Source organism: Nannobrachium achirus (assembly GCF_963921795.1).
Source record: "Nannobrachium achirus genome assembly, chromosome: 23".
In the NCBI taxonomy this organism is placed as follows: domain Eukaryota; kingdom Metazoa; phylum Chordata; class Actinopteri; order Myctophiformes; family Myctophidae; genus Nannobrachium; species Nannobrachium achirus.
Genome location: NC_137830.1, coordinates 45,208,936 through 45,231,366, shown reverse-complemented (window position 1 = coordinate 45,231,366; position 22,431 = coordinate 45,208,936). Strand labels below are relative to the sequence as shown.

The window sequence follows — 22,431 nt, the reverse complement described above, 5'->3', positions numbered from 1 at the left end:
AAACCAATTAAAACACTAAACAAGTTTTTCACATCCGGTATCCGCTTGGCCACCAGAAGAAGAAGCGAGAACTACTCGAAGGTAAACAAAGTCTTTTAAGGATCGATGCAAACAATTAACAGACAAGTACATGTCTCTCAAATACTATTTTAGGGAAAATAAACGTAAATGCTGACTTCGTTAGGTTACTATTAACGTATTGGCTGACGGAATCGCAGTGTTAGCAGCGGCTCATACTTGGTGATTGTTTTCATGCATTCCAACGGGTTTTTCTTTCTCACATAGGTCTACAGTATAGTCGTACATACTCAACAAAGCCAGCACGTTAAAGTGAGATTTTGTTTCGTTGTGTAGACGGGCAGATGATATCGTGAAGTGGTGAATGATGGAACTCGCTGTTAAAGGTAAGCTGAATTTTAAAGTTCATGGCAACAATGTTTATTTATGCTTAGTTGACTGGAGTGGAGTCCCACATGGATGAATATGTGTGTGTTGGGCGGGGGGTCATCTAGGGTAACTGGTGGGTACTACTAGGGACATCTTGGCAACTCGATGACAAATTGGCTATTTTGTCCAAAATGTAACTAGATCTGGTACAAATCATCTTTTCTCTTTGGACATGATCTCTGATACTGATGTAGCTAAACTAATGAATGAATGAAAGCTGATTCTGTTAATCAACCATCCGGGATAACGGTTGCCCGACTGCCCGTGGCAAGTAAATAAAATGTTAAGATAATGTCTGTGGAATTAAAAATAAGTCATATTGTATAGCTATTGAGATATTTGGCATAAATAGAGGTATTTTCATATCTCACAGCCCCAGAATTTGCAAGTAAAAGTAAAAAAAAAAAAAAAAGAAACAATCACAATTTACTTTTCGGGCAAGTGTTCTGCATGACTATTGGGCAAGTAGAACATGACCTGTACTTATCCGGTGGGCAAGTGCCTCTGAGGTATTGGTGTCAACCCCTGCTTTCATCCAATGTTTTTCAGCGAAGGCAAAAAGAAGACACCTCAATGCAGAGGATTGTGACCGTTTGGGGGCCGATGCCCTCACCCAGCCCAATAATGTCACCCACAGGAGCCACAATAATGAACCCAACAGAGGACTATTTCCCAGAACACCCACAAAGAGGCTAAAACTTGGTATTTGATTTGGAATACAATATAATCACATCACAGAAAGCAAAATCCTAATGTTTTATGACATGATATTACTTCAACAATTTGGCATAAGCTATTGAGAGTTATTTGTTGTACTCTGATCCTTAACCACATCAAACTCATTCTGGCTAGATGTATCTCAAATCTAAGAAAATAACAGCATCTAGACTAGCACCATTTAATTTGTCTGGGGCACTGTATCATTCTTTGGTTCCTCCCATCCTGGGATCTAGCCTGGGATCTCGTATTAAAGATTTCTTCGTGCTTTCTCTTTTTGCTGTCAGGGAGTCCAGACAAACAGCAAAAGGGCATCACAGACTTTTTTTCTGTGACAAAAGTAGTTAGTTCCAGCCCCCAAAAATCCCCCCGGCAGTTGATACCCAACCCACAATCAGGACTTGGCATGGATGAGGAGGAGGAGGATGATGATGATGATGACGTCAGTCTCCTGGCCACGCCATGGAAGCAGGACAGAGGTCTGGACAGAGAAGTCACTCCTAAAAAAGATCCAAAGGTGGACGAGGAAGAGGAAGAAGGATGGGATGACGATATTAGTCTCCTAGTCACTGCAGTAAAGCAGGAAGAAGAAACTGACTACTTAGAGGGGATAACGGCAGAAATGTGGGACAATGACTTTGATGATGATGATGTTGTCCTGACTTGGAGCCAAGAACATGGCAGCCAGGCAGAAGGAGGAGAAGAAGAACTGACCCAAATTGATGTGGAGGTAGGGGTGGGCGATATGGTGATAATTATCGTGGAGACGATACAATGTCTCCACGATATGCGTTTTCAGAGATATCATATACTGTATATCGTGATACAATTGAGGGAGCCTTGTAAAACATCTTGTTTAATCATTAATACAGAGATTCATTGCAGAATTCAATTTAAACCTGCATTTTGGTCTAAATCAGTAGTTCTCAAACTTTAAAATGTCAAGGTCTCCACTTAACTCTGACAGTATACACATGAAACCAAATGGACCCGTAAGGGTCCATCATTTGTATACTGTCAGTTACATACTTGTAAAGTTCAATTTAGACCTCCCAAAAGGAACCCAGAGAGTCTAGTTTTTGTGAAGTACCTTGAAAAATAACCATAAAAACCGACGTGAAAAAGAATCGTGTATCGTGAAACAGCTTGTGAAAATATCGTGATATTGTATTTTTCCATATCGCCCACCCCTATGTGGAGGCTCTCCCGGACAGCTGCTATGGGCTCCTGGGCAGCAGCAGGCACCTGGTGGAGCCCCAGGGCTGCGCAGACGATCTGCCAGTGGAGGTTCTGAGGAAGGTTCTGAGCCTCCTCCCGGCCCAGGACCTGCACCGCAACGCCATTCTGGTCTGCCACCGCTGGAAAGACATAATCCAGGACCCCAAGGTCAGAGACACTAGTTAGATTGACTTTCATGTTTTTATCATGGCCTTTTATCATTTAGATTTTATTTCTGTAAGTCTTTATTTATTGAGCAGTGGTCACACACAGACTAAATCTGGCTTATATTTCTGTCTTACCTTCAAAATCCCTGACAAAAAAACATTGCTGAATCTGACCCTGACTTGGGAATTGTCCTAAATGCCGGTAAGATCAAAATATGGACGTAATTTGGCCATAAAGTGTTTGATGAATCGGGCCCAATAAATCCTAAGAGTCGCTTTGTCAGTTCCCGTCCATCTATCTATGTTACTGTCTGTCTGTATCATGAGCTTCAATACCGCTTGTGACCAGTGGTAGGCCTGTACACACACACACACACACACACACACACACACTAGGCCTGTACACAAACACGACACACACACACACACACATAGGTGGTCTTTACATGAGGTCGATTTTTTAGTAGACGATAGTTTTTACTATTGATTCGGCCATTTTGACACACGGAGACGCGTTTTTATGACCCAATCCGATACTTTTCGGAATTCGGCTCTGAAAGTGCATTTCTGTGGTTTCGCATCGTTTTCGCACCGATGTAATATAGGAAATCGGCCGCGAGTGAAAATGCGATGATGTCATAGCACCCCCTCCCCTGCTCCCCTCCCCTGCATGCTGCATAACAGTGTCACAGTCTGTCAGACTAACCGAAAATATTATTATTATTATTTGTGTTGTTGTAGGCCTAATTAAAACCCAGAAAATAGCCTAAACTGAACACATAGTGATCTATTAGCCCAAACCTCATTTGAAAAATGTCAGGAGTTTATGAAAGCCTTTTAAAAATGTCTATAGCATATTGGCTATAAAACATTTATTGGTTTATAGACAAAATAATCAATTACAACTGCCAGCAGAAGTAGGTCAGATGATGATCAATAATTACGACCTAGCACCTGGAAGCCTAGCCTGACGGAGCTGCAACAGCTCTCCTCTCCGCAAAGTTAAATTAAACCATTAGGCTATGGATTGGTATTCAATTCTAAGCAAACTAATGATTAATGACTATTTTGCGTTCCCCCTTTTCAACTTCTCACCAACAAATACTGGATTAATTCTTCACGCACCGCGACCGCATCTCATCACAGAAGCAGCGAGCGGACTAATGAGTGAGTAATATTGTAATATGCTGAGTCTTGCTGACAGACAGACAGACAGACAGACAGAATAAACAGTCCAGTGTCAGTCCACTGTTAGACCTAACTGTCCAGTCAGTCAGAGACCACGACTCCACATCATAATCACAAAAACTTATATCCTCGCTCCCTCTCCTCTAGGCAAAGAAATCATGTCCATTATGAGCTTGCAGATCGGCTATTTCGCTTTTTCTCTCAGTGCGTCCAGCCTCCTCTTAAGGCACGCATGTTGCTTTCATCATCATCATACCATTTAAATATTAAAACAGCGAAATTAAACAAATTCCGCATCCCAGTGCACCAGTGCGTCAGTTCAGTAAGAGCTAAGGTATGGCAACATGACTGTTGTCTGGTCTTGCACGTGTGAAGGCACGCTGCAAGACAGTCATGTTGCCAATACTTAGCAACAGGCATGATGAATTTATTTTAATAGGTACATTTTATTATTTCCCCTTGTAATCAAGGTATGGTAGACTACCATACCCATATGTGCCTCTGTAAACTACTCCGTTCGTTCGCTGCCTCGCATGGCGTTATACTTCTGTGTTGCAGATAGAAGACAGAACTCACTTTACATTGCCCATCCCTGTAGATAATGTCCAGAAATATGCTCCATAGGCTATAAATGTTCCGACCTTCATCTTGTGAAACACCAACAAAAGGTGACTTTTGTTGGTGTTTCACTTCACCTCGCTAAAAAACCTCCTTTTGCGGGACTCATTGAATATGCGAACAGACGATAATAATATGGATTTGGGAGCATAGCCTAATTACAAAGCATGTCTCATTAAAAACAATATAGCCTATATTTTATAGTTGAAGGGTAAATACACAGTATAGGCCTATGTAGGCTGGAGTGGGAACATGACACATTTTGCTTGATTCATGCGTTGTCAACTTGTCGTTTAAACGCAGAAAAACGAACCAACAACCAGGTGTAAACGCGACGTTTTTTGGGTAATAAATCAAAAACGAGACCGGCAGCGTTTACAAGCGAACTGGTATAAAGACCCCCATAGAGGAGGACAATTGTCACAGAACACAACACTAATCTCTCCCCCCCCCCCCCCCACACACACACACACACACACGCACACACACAAACAGCCAGAGCTGTGTAGCCCCCCTCCCCCCCAAACACGCAGGCACATTCAATTCAATTGAAATCAAAGGGCTTTATTTGCATGAGAAAACATACGTTTACATACACACACACACATTCCTTAGATAACACAACATTCTTGGGTCAACCACAACAAGACGCTTTTGCTGCCACAAAACTCTCTCTCTCACACGCACGCACACCCTCACACGCACACACACACACACACACACACGCACACGCACGCACACCCTCACACGCGCACACACACACACACACACACACACACACACACACACACACACACACTGATTAGTTAGGAAACTTAAATGAACGGTTCACATCCACAACCGCTCATACTTCATACACTTCAAACATGGGGTTGTTTTTTTTTAAATCTTTGGCTGGGAGTGACTGTGGCACACGTCAAAATAGTTGGCCCCTTTATTGTCTAATCTATGTACAACCCTCAGTGGTGTTCTCTGTGCAGTACGTGTTGGTGCAATGCTTCCTGTTGGTGCTATGTGGCATCCAGAGTCTTTAAAGGGCCTCACAGATGAGAGGCCGATGTTGGGTCAGATCAGATCTCGTGCCCGGGGTTTATCGGTGTTCATTTCAAACGACAGCGATCCTCTGTCTTGCGACCGGGCCCGGTATATCCCGCTGTGCCAAGTGAAATATCTCAGACCATTACAAATGAGACCGACGTCTCGCGATTCTAGCCACCCACGATCTCGGGGGGGTGGTGCCATGAGAGACGTGACTAGATGAAGATTCCGCCCCCTCAAGAGGGATAAAATCAAGAGTGTTTTTCTCTCTCTCTCTTCACGTCAGTTTAATTGCCATTTGTTTAATGTTTTGACAATGAGGGTGTTCCAGGTGATCCCCAGCTTAATGATGGAGACCAAATGGTAACCAAAAGGACTATTATTTATACTAAAGGGAATCTTTCTCCAAAATAATCAATTAGGCCTACCGCATGCCAGCAAAGTCAACGAGCCAACGACCCAATTAGCGCAGAAGTCCTGCAGCTGCGGTGTTCTGACTCGCTATGCTCCAAAATCCATTTTATTACCTAATTAAATATTAAAACAGCGAAATTAAACAAATATATTCGCTATAGTCTATAACAAAGAGTCTCTCTCTCTCTCTCTCTCTCTCTGTCTGTGCCATATTTGTAGCTAATAATGCAGTATTGATACTTTTACTTAAGTAAAGAATGGGAGTATACTTTTTCCATCACTGCGCAAATTAGACTACAGAGGTGCACATGGGTATGGTATAACGTACCTTGATTACAGGAGAAAATAATAAAATGTACTTCTTAAAATGAATTCATCATGCTTGTGCTTGTTGCTAAAAAGTAGGTATTGGCAACATGACTAGTGTATTGCACGCCATACGTGCAAGACAACAGCCATGTTACCATACCTTAGCATTTGCAGAACTGACGCTGCTGGCAGCCGGAGGAGGAGGACATTATGAGCGAGTGTGCAGGCCTATTCGTGGACTCTTTTTATTCTGACTTTGGTTGGTGTTATTACTGTTATGTTGATATGATTGATCTGAACCAAGCTGGACCCAGTGGATTATGTAGTCTACAAGGAAGCACGTTGGCTGTCTCACCCTGTCTGTCTGTCACAGCAATGGATTAATTGGTAGAAGTTGGTGTTACATTCTTCTTTCGTGTATCATCGTCCTTTGCACACAAGTGATAACTGCGCCATCATGACAAAACATTATAAAAACAAAGGTAGGTTGGTAGTCTTCTAGGTAGGCTACTGTGCGCACACTGGCCGCTGCTCACTTTATAGATATTATAATTATATATTCAGTTATGTTTTTGGCAAGCGAGATGTGATGCGCATCCAGCAAGACACGGCTGAGAGTGTCGCATCTCCAATATCATTGATTGACCAGTGTCCACTCCTAAAAAGCATCAACCAGCATTTTAACGGCAACCAGCCAGACATTAAACAGACATGAGCTTAATCAGCTAATAGCAATTATGAATGTCCAAACCTCGCCGTTGTGGGCGTGCAGTCGCAGGAAAAAAAAAAGTTTAACCTCTCGCTTTTTTCTTTTTTTTTACTGTCCCACCAACATCCAAGCATATAGAATAGGGACAGGCCTAGGTTCCTCAATATCATTTAGCTGGGGACCCCCTGGAACTCCCCAAGGACTGGCGGTCCTCTTTGAGGACCAATGAACAAACTGACAGAACGAGAGGCGCAATGATGTGCCTGCAGCCCGCGCGTAAAAGTAAAAAAAAAAAGGAATGCAATGGAATGTCTCTGACTTTGAGTATTACATTATATGAATAAGATATTATATATGTCTGTCAAGTTGCACAAGGTCAATTTAGAGCCCTTATAATACACGGATAGAACAGCACTGCCCTAGCCAAATCTGCGCAGCAAAAAAAAAGACACTGCCTTGTTGCCAAATGACTGCGCAGAAGAAGAAAAAAGAAGAAAGAACGCTATAGGCTATAACGTTTTTGAACAAGTGATTACAACAAGGGAGAGAGTAGGCTAAAGTAAAAAGTAAGTAGGCTAATAATAATAATAAAAGTGTAGGCTGTGACAGAATAGCCTACACTCTGCGCAGCCTAAAAAAAGGAGGAGCTGGCTTCATATAATCTGATGCAATCCCGTGAGCTCATTCAGACGACAATGATTGTAAAGGATTCCTACCCGATGACCCGAAAATATCAAGCTTTTTTGATATTATCGTGAGTGCTCCCGACGAGTCCCGAGGTCATAAAAAAGCTAATTAACATAATCCGATCGTGTCGGGGTACTGTTCAAGCCCAAGACCGATTCCGGGGCCGACCAAACGATTTTCCCGGGGGGTCCTCCCGAAATCTGGTCGGGGATCCTCGGCCCCGGGATCGGCTCAATGTGAACGGGCCCTAAGACCCCCATTAGACCCATAAACACTGAGGTTAAGATAACTGGTGTGAAACCATGTTTGAACGAAAGCAATGGAACATCTCTTGTCCAATCAGAGGAAGTGTATGTGTGAATAGAATGTAAACAAGTTGTTTTCCTAAAGACCCTAACCATGGGCTCTGATTTTCTAGAATGAATCTGGAATAAATAAGTCTTTAAGTGTTAAACAAGTTGATTCAGTAATTAGAGCTATTTTAGGTTGGAATCGCACTGACTTATTGTCAGTATCATCTGAGCAACCCGTTCCCTACAATTTGCGAGACCCAGTCAATATATTCAAAGACTTGCACAAATAAAGAAATAGATATTTTTCAATCGCTAAAACATAAAATAATGGTTGAAGTAATAATATGTAATAATGCGTTCCAGGTGTTAATGGCTTGTTTAATGTGTCATTGTGTGTGTATCGCGTGCAGTTTGTGCCCCTGAAGAAGCGGTACTACCGGTACCTCATGGGAGAGAAAACTGCAATGTCCACTGTCAGGACAATCCTTGAAGACAGCGGCATACTTCTAGAATCCAATGACGGACGACAGAGACAAGTGCAACAGAGTCAGAGTGTGTGTCAACTGGTCAGGTAATTTGATCGTAAATCGCTCTGGATTAAGAGCGTCTGCTAAATGCCTAAATTGTAAATTGTATGTGTTGGAGAAAGATGTCTTGCAAAGTGTGTTTTTTAATATGTATGCTTTCATCAGCTTGATGGCTCAACATATGCCTGGTGAGAGGGTGAGTCCTGAAGATGTTCAGCAGTGTGTTAAGAAGCATCGTCTGTTTCCCCAAGCTGAGGCCTGCATCGCCTCCAGATTTCCGAATATCCCCCAAAATGTGAGTTGTTGTGAGTTTTTCATTGTTGCGGCTAATTCATCGTCGCACAACCCTTTCACTCCACAAAGTCAAAATGGGCACGCAACAAAGTATATATTTTGCCTCCCATCTTGCCCTCACATACTATATACCGGTACATAGTTTTAACAAATGTTAAAATGTTCTTTTCATTGTTCAGGGTCCTAATAGGGCCTATGCAGCAATGGCTCTGGTTTTGCTGCTGAGTGAAACGGTGAAGGACGTGCAGGCACTGGTGTCCCACCTCCAAGGCACCATGACTCACAGCGCCATCACAGAGTTCCTGAATGAGATGGCCACGTTTCTGCTGGCCTTGGACAGGAACAATATCTGGATCAGCAACCGGTGAGACGTATGCAGTGTACATAGGGATGGGACATTTATGGTTCAATTGTACAGTGAAAGTTTGTGCAGTTTCACAATTATCATGCGAACATTTATTACAGTACATTATGGATGTATTTGAGCATTTGTACATTTGAGGTTTTATTATATGTTTTTCACAAAATTGTTTCAAAACATCTATGTAGGCTGCAGAACCTCTGTCTGCAAGGCTCCTCAACTGTATTCTAAAAAATAAATCACGTCTACATTTAGTTTTTGGACTGAGTAGAGAATTGCTTTTGTTTTATGTTTTTCCACGATTATACTGAGCCTCTATGTTTTACATTTTAAATCGTGGTCAATAAATAGTAAAAAAGAAAAAAAAAAAAAAAACAGAAAAAAAACGTTTTTTCATATACCCACTTTACTCTTTCCCATGTCTTCTCCAGGTTGCACTATAATATTTATTATGTACTTCACCTGATGGAGAATGCGCCCTCTCCAATCTACACCAATCACAACGGGTGAGGTTGCAAAGGCATTGGTATACAGGCTTGTTAATTCCTTGGATTTTAAAGGCGTTATATAATAAACCTTGCAAAACAATTGAATAACAGGTTGTAGTGATTGGCCTAGCTAAACGCCATATTGCCTAGAATGATTCATCCTGGCAGTGCACATTAACTGTTATTTAGTTTTTTTCAGTAGATGTTGAGAGATTACTGTGTGTGCGTGCATAACTAAATTCTGTCCTAGGGGTGGCACTAGAGGGAAGGCATTCTGGTAATCACATAGCTATCCTGAGCCCCACAGATAGCGAGGCTAAAACATGTCACAAATGCGATCAACATCTTGTATTAATCCTATACTCAGGATCAGATATTCTACTTTGGTTTTGTATAATATAACACAATATTTGTTTTGTATAATTGATTTTAGCTTGTGTGTGTGTGTGTGTGTGTGTGTGTGTGTGTGTGTGTGCGTGTGCGTGTGTGCGTGTGCGTGCGTGTGTTTCCTGCCATTAGGCCCCAGTTTCCCATGACACATGAGCAACATCAGATCCTAAGCCATGACATCAGGAACGACCATGTGGTCAAGATCATGGCCTTTGCAGGTACAGGCACCATTCACTAGTAGGAGCACCTTAATATCAATGTTGATTTCGTAGACTATGACGAAAAATGTTAGTCGACTACCTTTTTTCACCGACAAAAACGAAATAAAAACTAAGCTATGATGACTAAAGCTAAGACAAAATATATTGACAATTTCGTCAACAAATCAAAACTAGACAAAATGTTAGGAGCTAGTGGAGAGGACATCGAGTTTGGTTGCGCTTGGGTGTTGCGCTCTGAAAATATTTGTGAGTTTGTAGATCGAATAGTTTAAATGATGTATTATAATGCCATCCAGGCCTGCCAAAATACTTTTTTGTCAAATAAAATCTTGATATTTAGTCGACTTGAACAACTTGTTTACTAGGATTCATGCCATGTTGCTCTGGATAAGAGCATCTTCTAAATGGCTAAATTGTATATTGACTCCAGTTTTCCTATTTAGTGCAGCAGATTCCTGACGAAGTTCACTTTGTGATACGAGCATGAAATTTAGCACAAATACTCTGTAAGGGCCACTCAAAAATCCAACATAAAAGTAGATCAACCTAACTGTACTATCACATTTACTGTAGTTGTCAAATGGTCAGATATGATAAATTGTGAAATGGGACGTTCTGCATAACGACTACTTTTACTTTTGGTATTTTGATGCCAATACTTTTGTACTTTTACTCAAGTAATTTTGTATTACTTGTAACAGAGTCTTTTTTTGCATTGCAGCATTGATACCTTTACCTAAGTAAAAACATTTCAGTACTTTTTACACCACTGTTTTCAGGCACGGGGAAGACCACCACCCTGGTGCAGTACGCCGAACAAAGGCCACACCTGAAGTTCCTCTACGTGGCCTTCAACGTGTCGGTGGCCAAAGAGGCACAGCGTCGTTTCCCCAGCAACGTGACCTGCAGGACCGTCCACTCCATGGCCTTCGCTGCTGTGGGCCACATGTCAGTCCCCACTTCCATCCCTTTGCTCATTGTATCTTTAGCTAAAGTCAGTGTTTTCATATCAATGTGTGCAGGTGGTGTTGTTCATGCGTTTATTAATCCTCAGAATTCGCGTGCAGATTTTATTGTATTTGTGTAGTACTTAGAACAATAATATTGAGTGCCTATATTATTTAGGTTTCTCATTTAATAGTCTGCTGTAAACCAGGCCTGCTTTTTCACAGTTAATGCTTTTGCAAAGCAGTTAGTGTGGAATTTTCAGTACCAACCATTGACATACATATTACATACATAACCCATTTCAGTATCAGGCTAATTGCACATTAATGTAATCCAGCTGGCAGCTGAGAAAATGAGACACACAGGGGTATTTTCCATTCAAAAAAATCACACATCATGTGAAGTGAGTGGTGCTATTTGTGAGTTAATTTCACCAAGCGTCCCGCTAGCCAATCACCATGGGACCCTGGGTGTAAACAAACTCTGAGCCGTATCTATGCCAGATGTAGGCCATGCTTCAGTTTACTTAAGTGCCCAGAAATCTTTGGGGACATGGACAAAGGCAGATGTTAGCGCTTAGCTCGTTCCAAGTCCAGCGGATGAAATGTTGTTCAGAATCTTTATTGTCACATCACAGGTAGAAGTAAAAAAGTGTGTGAAATTGTTTTTTGTGCATAGTTCCATATCGCATATAGTTTCCATAGAAAAAAGAAAGGGAAGAGGGGGGTTTAATCAACAAAACAGTATCTAGGTAGACACACCGCTTTTTGGACTGTTCCTGGAGTGCGGGCAGCTCGCCTCCCATTATGCGCTCTGCCCATCGCACCACTCGCTGTAGGTTTATCTTTTCTAACGCAGTATATTTTCCACACCAGGCCTTAAACCAACCTTCAACTTGTTTTCCTGCACCTAGTCATGTTGTCTCTGCTTCCCTACAACAGATACAAGAAGAAGTTGGGCTGGAACCTGAAGCCATTGACTATAAACTATGTCCTGCCTAAAGGCCGTGGTGGATTCATAAATGCCAAGGTTGTTACGGAGACTCTGAACGCTTACATGGCCTCAACAGACAGGCGTATCAACACCAGCCATGTCCCTGCCACCTGCAAAAACAACAAGGGAGTCACAGTACACCTGGACAACGAGGCGATGAGGGTGATTACACAGATGCACACATTGCAAGAACATCCACAAATATATACATTACTCCCACACAGTGATGCACATCACAGGACAATGAGGACATATTTCGTCTGTTTGTTTGTGAACTAAAATGTAGACAGATTTTAGCCCAGTCTTTATTTTGTAGTTCTACATTTCCGTCTCCTCTTTATTCCTCAATGAAATTGTCAACGGCTGTGGGCGCTGGTCGGGGCACTGGGGCACCACGGCCACTGTGGCTGTTTGAGCGTGTCATTTTTCGAGGGGCACACGGGCATGGCCGTCGTTGCCGCCGTGAAATTCCTGCCCTGCTCCCACAAACACACCACTACATAGCAGCACATTCCAAAACACTTGCAGAGTCAAAAGTGTGACATACCAGTGGTAAACAACACTGGTGTCCTGCTTGTGCACTTGTGAGCACACCCAGGTAATTGTGAATTTCTGTGAAATTGCAGGGCTATGTGAATGATGCTCAGATGATCTGGGACAAAATGCAAGATCCTAAAGAAATGCGTGAACAGGCATATAAAATGCCTCATGACGGTAAGTCAGCAATACAGGCAGTGTTAATCGCTAGCGGGGGAAAATGAAAGAAAGGTTTGAAGGTTTCAACGGGACTGTCTTTTTTTTTATCAGGTTATCTGAAGTTGTGGCAGCTGCGAAATCCGTGTGTCTCGGATTATATGTCCGTTGATGTCATTTTCATAGACGAGGCACAGGACTGCACTCCAGGTATGCTGTAGTATCACATATCCTTGGTACATTACATCGCTATTACGCTTTCTTCTCTCTTTTCTGCCTCCCATGTTTGTTGCCTCCCTCGCTTCCTACACCCCCCTCTTTTCATCCCTTCCATCTTTCTTGTTTAATTTCCTTCCCAGCCACCATGGACATCTTGCTGCCTTCGCGGTGTGGGAAGATTCTGGTTGGAGATCCCCACCAGCAGATCTACAGCTTCAGGGGGGCGGTCAACGCACTGCACATGGTGGAACACACTCACCTCTTCTACCTGACACAGGTGAACACACACACACACACACACACACACACACACACACACACACACACACACACACACACACACACACACACACACCACAAAACATTCTCATACCTCATGTTGAACAAAAAGTGCAGCTGCAATGGCCCTTTCACCCAGACTTGCATAAACCGTTGTTGAATTAAGGTGAAAACTAAAGTGAAACTGCCCTATATTTACTCTTATTTCTTTTGCTAATTCCTCTTTCCAGAGTTTTAGGTTTGGTGCTGAAATCGCCTACGTAAGCGCCACCATTCTCAGAGTGTGCAAGGGAATCAAAAAGAAGATTCTAGTGGGAGGAAACCAGCCAGGTATATTTTTAGTTTTTGTGTTAATCAACAAATTAATGTTATTGAAAACAACAAAGCATTTGATCTATTTTCTGTGCGTGTGTGTTCCTCTCTGTGTGTTACCCGTCCACCCACAGGTCGGTTTTGTGACGAGAGCACGTATCCATTTGCTGCGATGAATGGATCAGGAGGCGTGTCTGTGCGGGGGAAGACGGCAATCTTGTCCCGTACTAACATCAGCGTGTTCAGTGAAGCCGTGAAGCTCACCGACGCCAACCTCAGCTGCAAGATTCACTTTGTTGGAGTAAGAATCGTGATCCATCCACATGAACACACACTGACTTAATGTTGATATCCCATATCAGTAGTATAACATTTAGTCCACACATATTTAAATTGTACATACCGTACATTATCAGCATTCCAAGTCAAACACATGTTTGGGTCACAAACAAAGCTAGAAACTATTGAAAACTACTTGCTGGACTGACAGGGAATTTGCTGTGCACTTTCAGTTCACTCTTCAGAGGATGAACCATACAGATTTTGGTGATCTCATTGCCCATTTTCCTCTATTTCCACTTGCACACAAGACCGTTTCAAAATCTAATCATGGCGGGTCGTCATGGAACTTGCATTCATGCTCTGGAAGATGAACCTGACTTGTACATTAATTTATTGGAAAAAGCAATACATAATACTATTTCTATACACAAGATACTACTAATGTGAATCCGGGTACAGAGAAGAGATACTGGTACAGACAATGAGAAGTATCTCAGATAACACTGAGTTTGTGACTTTAAGGAGCATGTTTTTGACCTGGGTGAAATGTAAAACTTGACGTTTTTACTTTGATCTCTGGATATGGATAAGAGTGTCTGTCAGCTAATGTGCTAATTGTAATTTCTTATCTTCCAGGGAAGCAAGAGTTGGAGTACCAGCCTGGAAAAGATTCTGGACATATGGAAGCTAATGTCAGGCTGTGAAAACCCTAGATGTGAGGCACACTCACTTGCATTATTCTTTGCTCTATCTTTATCACCAAATGATGTTTTGTGCATTTTTGTGGAATTAATGTTAGCCTTTTCTTTATTCCCTTCCTTCTTCTAAAGCCATAAAAGACCCCTTCATCAAAAACTTCCTCAAACCAAAATTGGGGGGGTTCCACGGCCTGAAGAAATATGCTGAACAGACAGAAGACCGCGAGTTGGAGGCCAAAGTGACCGTGGTGGAAAAGTACGGCAAACGCATCCCGGAACTGGTGGAACGCTTCAATAGGTGTTCCGTGAGTGAAATGGACAACGCAGGTATGCATGCGTGTGTGCCCATTAAGCATACACATAATCACACATTGTGTACACAGCACACTCTTCTTAACCCATTAACTCTTATTGTGCCGATCCCGAACAAGTTCGGCTTTATTTCAATCCAATACAATTTTTTTATTATTATTTTACTTACCCTGAGCTGCTTGTAGAGCCGTGGGTGGTCCTGGCTCGTCCTACGCTTTCCAGCGAGCCATTTTACATGGTCCGACGATATATTCCATTAAAAATGGTTTAAAATACATTTTTGAGCCCCCCAATGTTCACCGAATGTTCGGCGCCGCCGGCGGTACGACGTCCAGTGTGCCGATCCCGAATTAATGCGGCTTTTTTAATGAAATGAATAAAATGATCCGAGGCCTACTGAAGCCCCAGCCTAAATTTTCCATCCAGTGACCGAGATCCGGCCGCCCCCCCGGCCGGCCGTAAACGAGTAACGCTGCCGCGAATCGCTGCCGAATCCAATGCAAACCCACATCTTTGAAGGTCATTTTCTCTGGATTGTGTTTTTAGGGAGGCGGCGCGAGGTTTATTTACGGCGAAATCGCCGAAAAATGATCTTTTAAATGAGAAAAAGCTAATAGCTATTTTGTAGCCATTTTCATCCGGGACCTTTTCATGACGTGCACGAACGTGAGCACGCGCGTCACTGCAACGTGAGTCCCCGGATGCTAATGCGCTCGCCTATGGGAGATACCCTGGCATTCTTTGGCGCCCTCTAGGGGCTGGCACTGGAAGGGTTAAGACCTGAAAAGTACCTAAAAATGTCTTCTAAATCCTAATGGTTTTCTGAAAAACACATGTGTCTTTATCTGTGGTGCTTTTAATGTCACGGAACCCTAGACCCCTAGAATGATATGTCACGGACCCCTAGAATTATATGTACTAGCCCTTACCCGTTCAAAGATATGAGCTCCAAAATGATGTGCAGTGTGTGGGTTATGGGATGTGCACTGTGCACACAGTATATGAGGGATGGAAAGTAACTTTAACTGGTGCTTGCATGATGTAGGAGCATCAATGTAAGAAACCCGTTTCGTTTAATGGCTACAGAGATACTGTTCAGTTAATATGAATGACAGCGCTCACGCTCTGAGCTGCAATGGACTTGGGATGGATTTATGAAAATAGTTACCTGTACCACTTTTGGGATATAATGACATCAGATTAAGGTAAGGAAAAAGCTATTCCGGAATTCTCCTAATTTTTTTTCCCCATTATTATTATAATTTTTGTTGTTGTTGTAGACTTCATCCTGGGAACAGTCCACAAGTCCAAAGGTCTGGAGTTTGACACTGTGATCGTCACTGATGACTTCGCCAAGGTTCCCTGTGCCCGACACAACCTTCCACAATTCCGCGGCCTCTCATGGAGTGTGTATTATAATGTCCATTTGTGTGTGTGTGTGTGTGTGTGTCGTGTGTGTGTGTGTGTGTGTGTGTGTGTGTGTGTGTGTGTGTGTGTGTGTGTGTGTGTGTGTGTGTGTGTGTGTGTGTGTGTGTGTGTGTGTGTGTGTGTGTGTGTGTGTGTGTGTGTGTGTGTGTGTGTACTTTTTGTCTGTGTTTTTTGTCAGTTTCTATGTGTGCATAATTCAGAAACCTCATCATAAGACATGTAATGCAGAAGTCATACATAAATTAATTGAGAGATATGAATCAAGTACTGTGCAACCAGGATCTGATCTTAGCAGTTTGTTTCAGATTAGCTAATGACTATTATGCATTTGGTCATCTCCTTCCTTGTCATGGTGTCCAGATTTGTTCCATAGCAATATGAGTTGCATTTGTGCCTGCTGTCATGATTTGTCCTTTAATTTGTGGGATTTTAATAAATATCCATTTGTGATTTTTTTCCTACTCTTTCCTCACCCACACAGTTTGTTTCCCATCTTTATATTTTATCCTGTGATACTAAGCTTCAGTTCACACAGTGTTTTGTCTTCTTAACACTTCAAATGACGTTTGTACAATCTAGTAAAAACTATGCATTTTCCTGTCCCTCAACTCCGTCAAATTTAACCTGTTTGTTCTGTTTGATCCTCCATAGGTATGTTTCCAGTAGATGAGTGGAACCTACTGTATGTGGCAGTGACCCGTGCCAAGACTAACCTGATTGTCAGCAAGAGTGTCAGTCATATCCTCACTCAGGCTGGGGTAAGCGTCCAACTCAGACCCCAACCACATCCTATCTTTAAAGGTTTTTCATGGCTTCAACTCTACTCTTGTTGTCTGTTAAATGTCAAGGTCTCCACTTAACTTTGACAGTGTACAAATGGAACCAAATGGACCCGTATAGGTCAATTTAGACCCCCCTAAAGGAACCCACAGAATCCCTGGAATCCACTTTGAGAATCATTGAATCAAACCATTCCAATCACACCTACAACAGAAATGAGCACAAGCTCTTTCCCCACTTTCAAATCGATACTGTGCCATCTACCTGACCTGCCATTGCCTTCCTTGTTTTCTCCAGGACTACTGCCTCAAGTCAGAAATGATCAACTCCGTGATGCAAGAGGGCCAGCCTCCACACTGCTCTGTCCGAGAATGTCAAAACTTCATCATGGCCGATTCTGCTTTTGCCATGTGCAGACGGCCGATGAGATATGTAAGCACGCATACACATGCACACAGACTCACGCCTTCAGTTTCTCATATAGGTAGGGTGGGAGGTATTGTTTGTTTTTGTATCTGATGCAGGTCTTATGAAAAACAAACTACAAAATCAGCCCAAGGTTTCAAGCCCCTTGTAAAATGATAGTTTAAAACTGGTGCCGGTGCCTGAACCGATAATTGAATACCAACTAGTCCATACCTGGGAACGTGGACAGACTGCTCACCCAAACTATAGGCAGACTTTGAAAGCACAACACTGACTAAAACCTTCTACAATGTTGAAGAGGAGCGCTGCTCGTTTGATCCTGGCTTTGTCTGACAATCCAGTCATTTACTATGAGAAGTCCTCCTGTTTATGCTGTTATAGCTAGGCTATTTGTGCTAACAAGGCAGATGACGCAACAACAGTACAACATAATATCCAAAGCTCTCCAACGCTCATAAAGCTGTCTGTGCTGCTGTTCTGTCTGGCGTTGTGTCCCCAAAGCTAGGTCCACCTAGCGGGTAATCGGACCACGGCCGTAGCTAAAGATTCGTGACAGCAGAGCCCATAGCCTGTGGCAAAAATTCAATTAAACTGCTTAAATTTGGGGAATGTGAAAAATTGGCTTTGCTTCAACATTATGTTCGTATGTGCAAATTCAGACCATTAACCCATGCATTGAGGAGGAAGTTGGATGCAGACAGACAGGATGACTGACGGACAGATGTTTCCTCTTCTTTTTTCTTTCTCTTTAGGTTAGGATAGTAGGATTATAGTAGGTTAAAAGTGACAAAACCACAGCATAATGCATTTCCCAAGATTGTAAGATTTGCAATCAACGTTACATTACACAACTGATTACATTACATTGACAACTGATTTTGTTTTAATAAAGTAGTTTGTTTTTTGTAAAGTGAATTTTAGTACCTTTTTTAAAAGGTCTATTGTTAGAGAAGGCTTTGCTTGTTACCTCCCAAATGGGTACAACACATGGATCCCCATATATGGAGATCACAACACCGACCTCAGTAAGCCCTGGATGGCCATATATGGAGACTACTGATCTCCCCACGTCTGACATCACAGACTCAAGATTGGATATGGCTGACTTTTCATCATGACATCACCAAGACTCACTCAACCAATGCAGGTATAAAAGAAGTACCCCATGGGTAGCTTCAGATTCAACCATCGTAACCCAGAATCTCAACCGCAGAGTCAACATGGACCCACGGAAAGTGTACGAGTTGAAGGCCTTCGTACAACTGTGTGATTCCAATCCTGCTATATTGCACCTGCCCGAGCTGGGATTCGTCAGGATATGGTTGGAGGGAATGGGTGCCAGAATTCCACCAGGACCTTCCAAAACTGGCGGTTCATGCAAGGGTGGATGCCCATGTGGTCCTTCTCCCACCTTTACTCGAGGAGCTCCTGAGCCTCTTGTTCTCTCTGAGAGTGAAGAGAGTGATATAGAGATCGACGACGAGGGGGTGATTGAACCAGATACAGATGAACCGCAGGAGATGGGAGACTTTGAAAATCTGGAGGCGACAGAGGAGATGATGGACCAGGCCAATGAGAAGAAGATGGAGGCCATTAACGCTTTAGGAGAGGGTGATCTTCAGAAAGCCCTAGACCTTTTCACTGATGCTATCAAGCTGAACCCTTGTGTAGCCATTCTCTATGCCAAGAGGGCAAGTGTCTACATCCGGATGCAGAAACCTAATGCAGCTAAGAGGGACTGTGATAGAGCAATCGTCATTAACCCAGACTCTGCACAGCCTTACAAATGGCGGGGGAAAGCTCACAAGCTCCTCGGTAACTGGGAGGAGGCAGCCAAGGACTTGGCTACAGCATGTAAGCTGGACTATGACAATGATGCCAGCGCTTTGTTGAAGGAAGTCCAACCTAAGGCTAACAAAATCATCGAGCACAGACGCAAGTATGAGCGCAAGAAGGACAAGAAGGAGAGGATAAAGAAAGCCACGGAAGAACATGTGCGGGCACAGAGGGAGGAAGAGGCTAGACAAGCTGCTGGTGTAGGAGCTGGATCAGCTGGTGGAGCTGGCGGCTTCCCAGGGTTCCCAGGTGGTGCTGCCTTCCCAGGTGGCTTGTCAGGTGGCATGCCTGGTGGCATGCCTGGAATTGGGGATTTCCTGAAGGACCCTGAAATTGTTAATGCTATAAAGGACCCAGAAGTGAATGCCGCTTTCCAGGATATGGCCCGGAACCCAGCCAACATTGCCAAGTACCAGGGCAACCCCAAGATCATGGCCCTCATCGCCAAGCTGGAGAGTGCCAGGTTTAGAGGAGCCCCACCAAAACCCTAGAGTGGACGATGAGTAGGAGGAGGAAGAAAGGGTACAGGGGAATGGATAAATGTGGGGAGAAGAAGGACACAGGAAAGGATTCATGTGGAGAGAAGGAGAAGAGTATGGAGTTCAAGTTTGTTAAGTTTAGCGTAAAGGATAACTGTGAGAAGAGGGTGATGTATGAGGTTAATGGATGTTTGTTTAGTGATGCTATTTGGCAAGCCACATTGCTTTTTAACAGTTATTCCACCGTAGCGTGTATGGGTGAAATGGGGAGAGGGTGGATGGCTTAATGGGCATGAATAATAATAATATAATAATGGAGCTAAAGAAAGGTATGCTGTAAGCTTTTATACTATTCAAGGGAGGAAAGGTGGGGCAGGAGCAACGTTTAAATGATCTGTTTGTGACCTGAATTTGCTAACAGAGAACACTTGTGTTGAGCCACCAGCTCAAACATTTTATAGCCATTTCTAAACTGGCAATATGTCATCCATCTATATCTGGATCTGAGAATTTACTATGTACAGTGGCTAGCACTTGTTTTTTTCCTTAGGCTGATTTTGTTTTTTGTATTTTTTTCCCCTCTCACCTTCGCTGCAAGATAACATGTTCCTTTGTCTATCTTCCAAATGCAAGAAAATGTTACTGTTCTTTTGAAAAATGACAATTCACATCAATAAAAAAAAAATAAAAAAGAGAAACACTACATTAAAGGTAAAAAAAAAGTATGAACGTCACACTCATGATTCAGATCTGCCTGAGTTAGACGACAATGTTAAAGTCTTGTTTTTTCCCTCCAGTCGGACAATGTGGACACCGGGGGCCCACTGTGTGAGAGGTGCGTGTGGCAACGCATCGGTCCAACTGCATTCTTGCAGACAGAGAAGATATTCGAGCTTCAAGAGACACAAGAGATTGCGGTGCTGCCGCAATGCTATGTCAGGATCTATTGAGATGCACACATGTGTCCCTGGCGTCCCAGTTTGTACCTAAACATTACGTGTATATCATTGTTGTCGGGTGGAAACCTTGTATGTCCAAAACCATTATTTTGTATTTGTCATTCTAAGAATGATCTAAAATTGTGAAAATAGCTGATCTACAAGAGTTGCTATTTTCACTAATTGTGTTCGACAGTCTTGTGTGATGAAGCAGGGCTTTACTTTATGGAAAAACGTACACATTTGGAACTTGGAGATACAAGGTTTCTGCCCGACAGTGACGATATGTCTTTTAAAGGTATAATGTGTAACATTTCTACTGTTGCTAGCATAAAATAACCTGGAATTATGTGCAGGAAAATATTGAATGAATGTTTATCGTTTTGTTTCTATTCACGTCATGGCTTTTGAATGAATGTTTATCATTGTTTTGTTTCTATTCTCGTCATGGCTTTTTCTATTATGTTTTTTAAGATAATTTCTTTTAAAAGATTTCATTTTGGTATTTTTATGCTTTTATTTCATTGTATGTAGAGAGATGGTAAATAGCAGAGACTTGCAAGACCAGACTTGGGATTTTCGAACCCAGGTCATTTTTGGGGTGGGAGGGCTTGGTGAGTGTCTCTTAACATGATTGAATTTAGTTTTCATGTAAACAGTCACAGACTGAATTGTGCCTTTTATGGTAAACTTACATTGAGTAAATTGATATTCAAATACATTTTCAACATATCCTGCAGATCTTTCCAGGTTTCTCTATGGTAATGACACAGTAGATATTTTACCTTTTACTGCTTTTGCTAAATGTCATCGTTGGTTGTCAGTAATTTCTTAAGACTCGATCAGCACACGAGTACTAACTGGAGTGAAGTGACAACCTTCCTTTTGGAAGAAAGGCTTTTTTTATGTGAAAAATATTCTGAATGACGACAACTGCTGTATGCAATACATCCGTGTTTATAAGTGAACATTCTTCCACTCAATTTGTACAATTATTACCTGTGGTGAACCCACAGGTGGTGTCTTTGTTCACAGCAATGCCAATTGCTCCAATGGAGTATGTCAGTCCTTTGTTTTTTGTTGTTTTTTAACTAAAACAGAGTGAAAGCAGTCTTGTTTCATTTCATTTTTTCTCCTGTTAAAAAGAGATCCAGGCAATCAAATATATCTTAACATACATTTCAATCCACTGACCGGTGTGCATTTATCCACTTAAACCCTATATTCCTAGCTGGCCAGGGATTAAGGACTCATACAAGTAGCCAAATGGCTTTTGATCGAATGATTGCTTTATTAGTCAAAAACGTAAACGGCACAGAAAGACTAATGGGGGACTTGTTTCCTTTGTGGGCTACTAGGAAAATATGCAGCTTGGACACGCAAGTAGACAAAATGCATCCCATATGGCCAGATCCCCAGCAGGTTTCACTTATGGCTGTTGGTGTACAACAGCCCACATAAGCTGCTGCTACATGCATCTTTTACATTATGAAACCAACTTTTATGGAGATCTGTACATAATGAGTGGCTAGAGTAGAAATTTACTCCAAATACCTTGTAGAACATGAGCCAAGTTCTAAGAAAAGCATGTTCAGACGTAGGTTAGCCACCTAACCATTTTCTTAAAGAGGTGGTGCCATAGTTTTGTACCTATTCTTATTTTTCGAAGATAATTCTTTGAAGTAAAACTGGAATAATAGATGGGTGGGGAAACAAATGGTT

General features: G+C 42.4%; 2 protein-coding genes across 2 annotated transcripts; both read left to right on the top strand.

The window, feature by feature from the left end:
• The first annotated feature begins 288 nt into the window (after positions 1-288).
• fbxo18 (F-box DNA helicase 1) lies at positions 289-21,813 on the top strand. The gene is made up of 22 exons (XM_080754008.1): positions 289-404; positions 997-1,149; positions 1,452-1,894; positions 2,365-2,550; positions 8,216-8,376; positions 8,498-8,627; positions 8,806-8,990; positions 9,419-9,493; positions 9,995-10,083; positions 10,866-11,034; positions 11,976-12,189; positions 12,654-12,741; positions 12,835-12,930; positions 13,080-13,216; positions 13,449-13,548; positions 13,665-13,831; positions 14,449-14,527; positions 14,643-14,837; positions 16,103-16,228; positions 16,902-17,008; positions 17,328-17,462; positions 20,569-21,813. Exons 1-22 carry the CDS (start codon positions 383-385, stop codon positions 20,719-20,721), a joined length of 3,210 nt encoding a protein of 1,069 aa, XP_080610134.1. The 5' UTR covers positions 289-382; the 3' UTR covers positions 20,722-21,813.
• LOC308308595 (putative protein FAM10A4) lies at positions 18,268-19,783 on the top strand (the record flags this gene model as incomplete). The annotated part of the gene is made up of 1 exon (XM_080754018.1): positions 18,268-19,783. Exon 1 carries the CDS (start codon positions 18,677-18,679, stop codon positions 19,781-19,783), a length of 1,107 nt encoding a protein of 368 aa, XP_080610144.1. The 5' UTR covers positions 18,268-18,676.
• Positions 21,814-22,431: the final 618 nt, after the last annotated feature.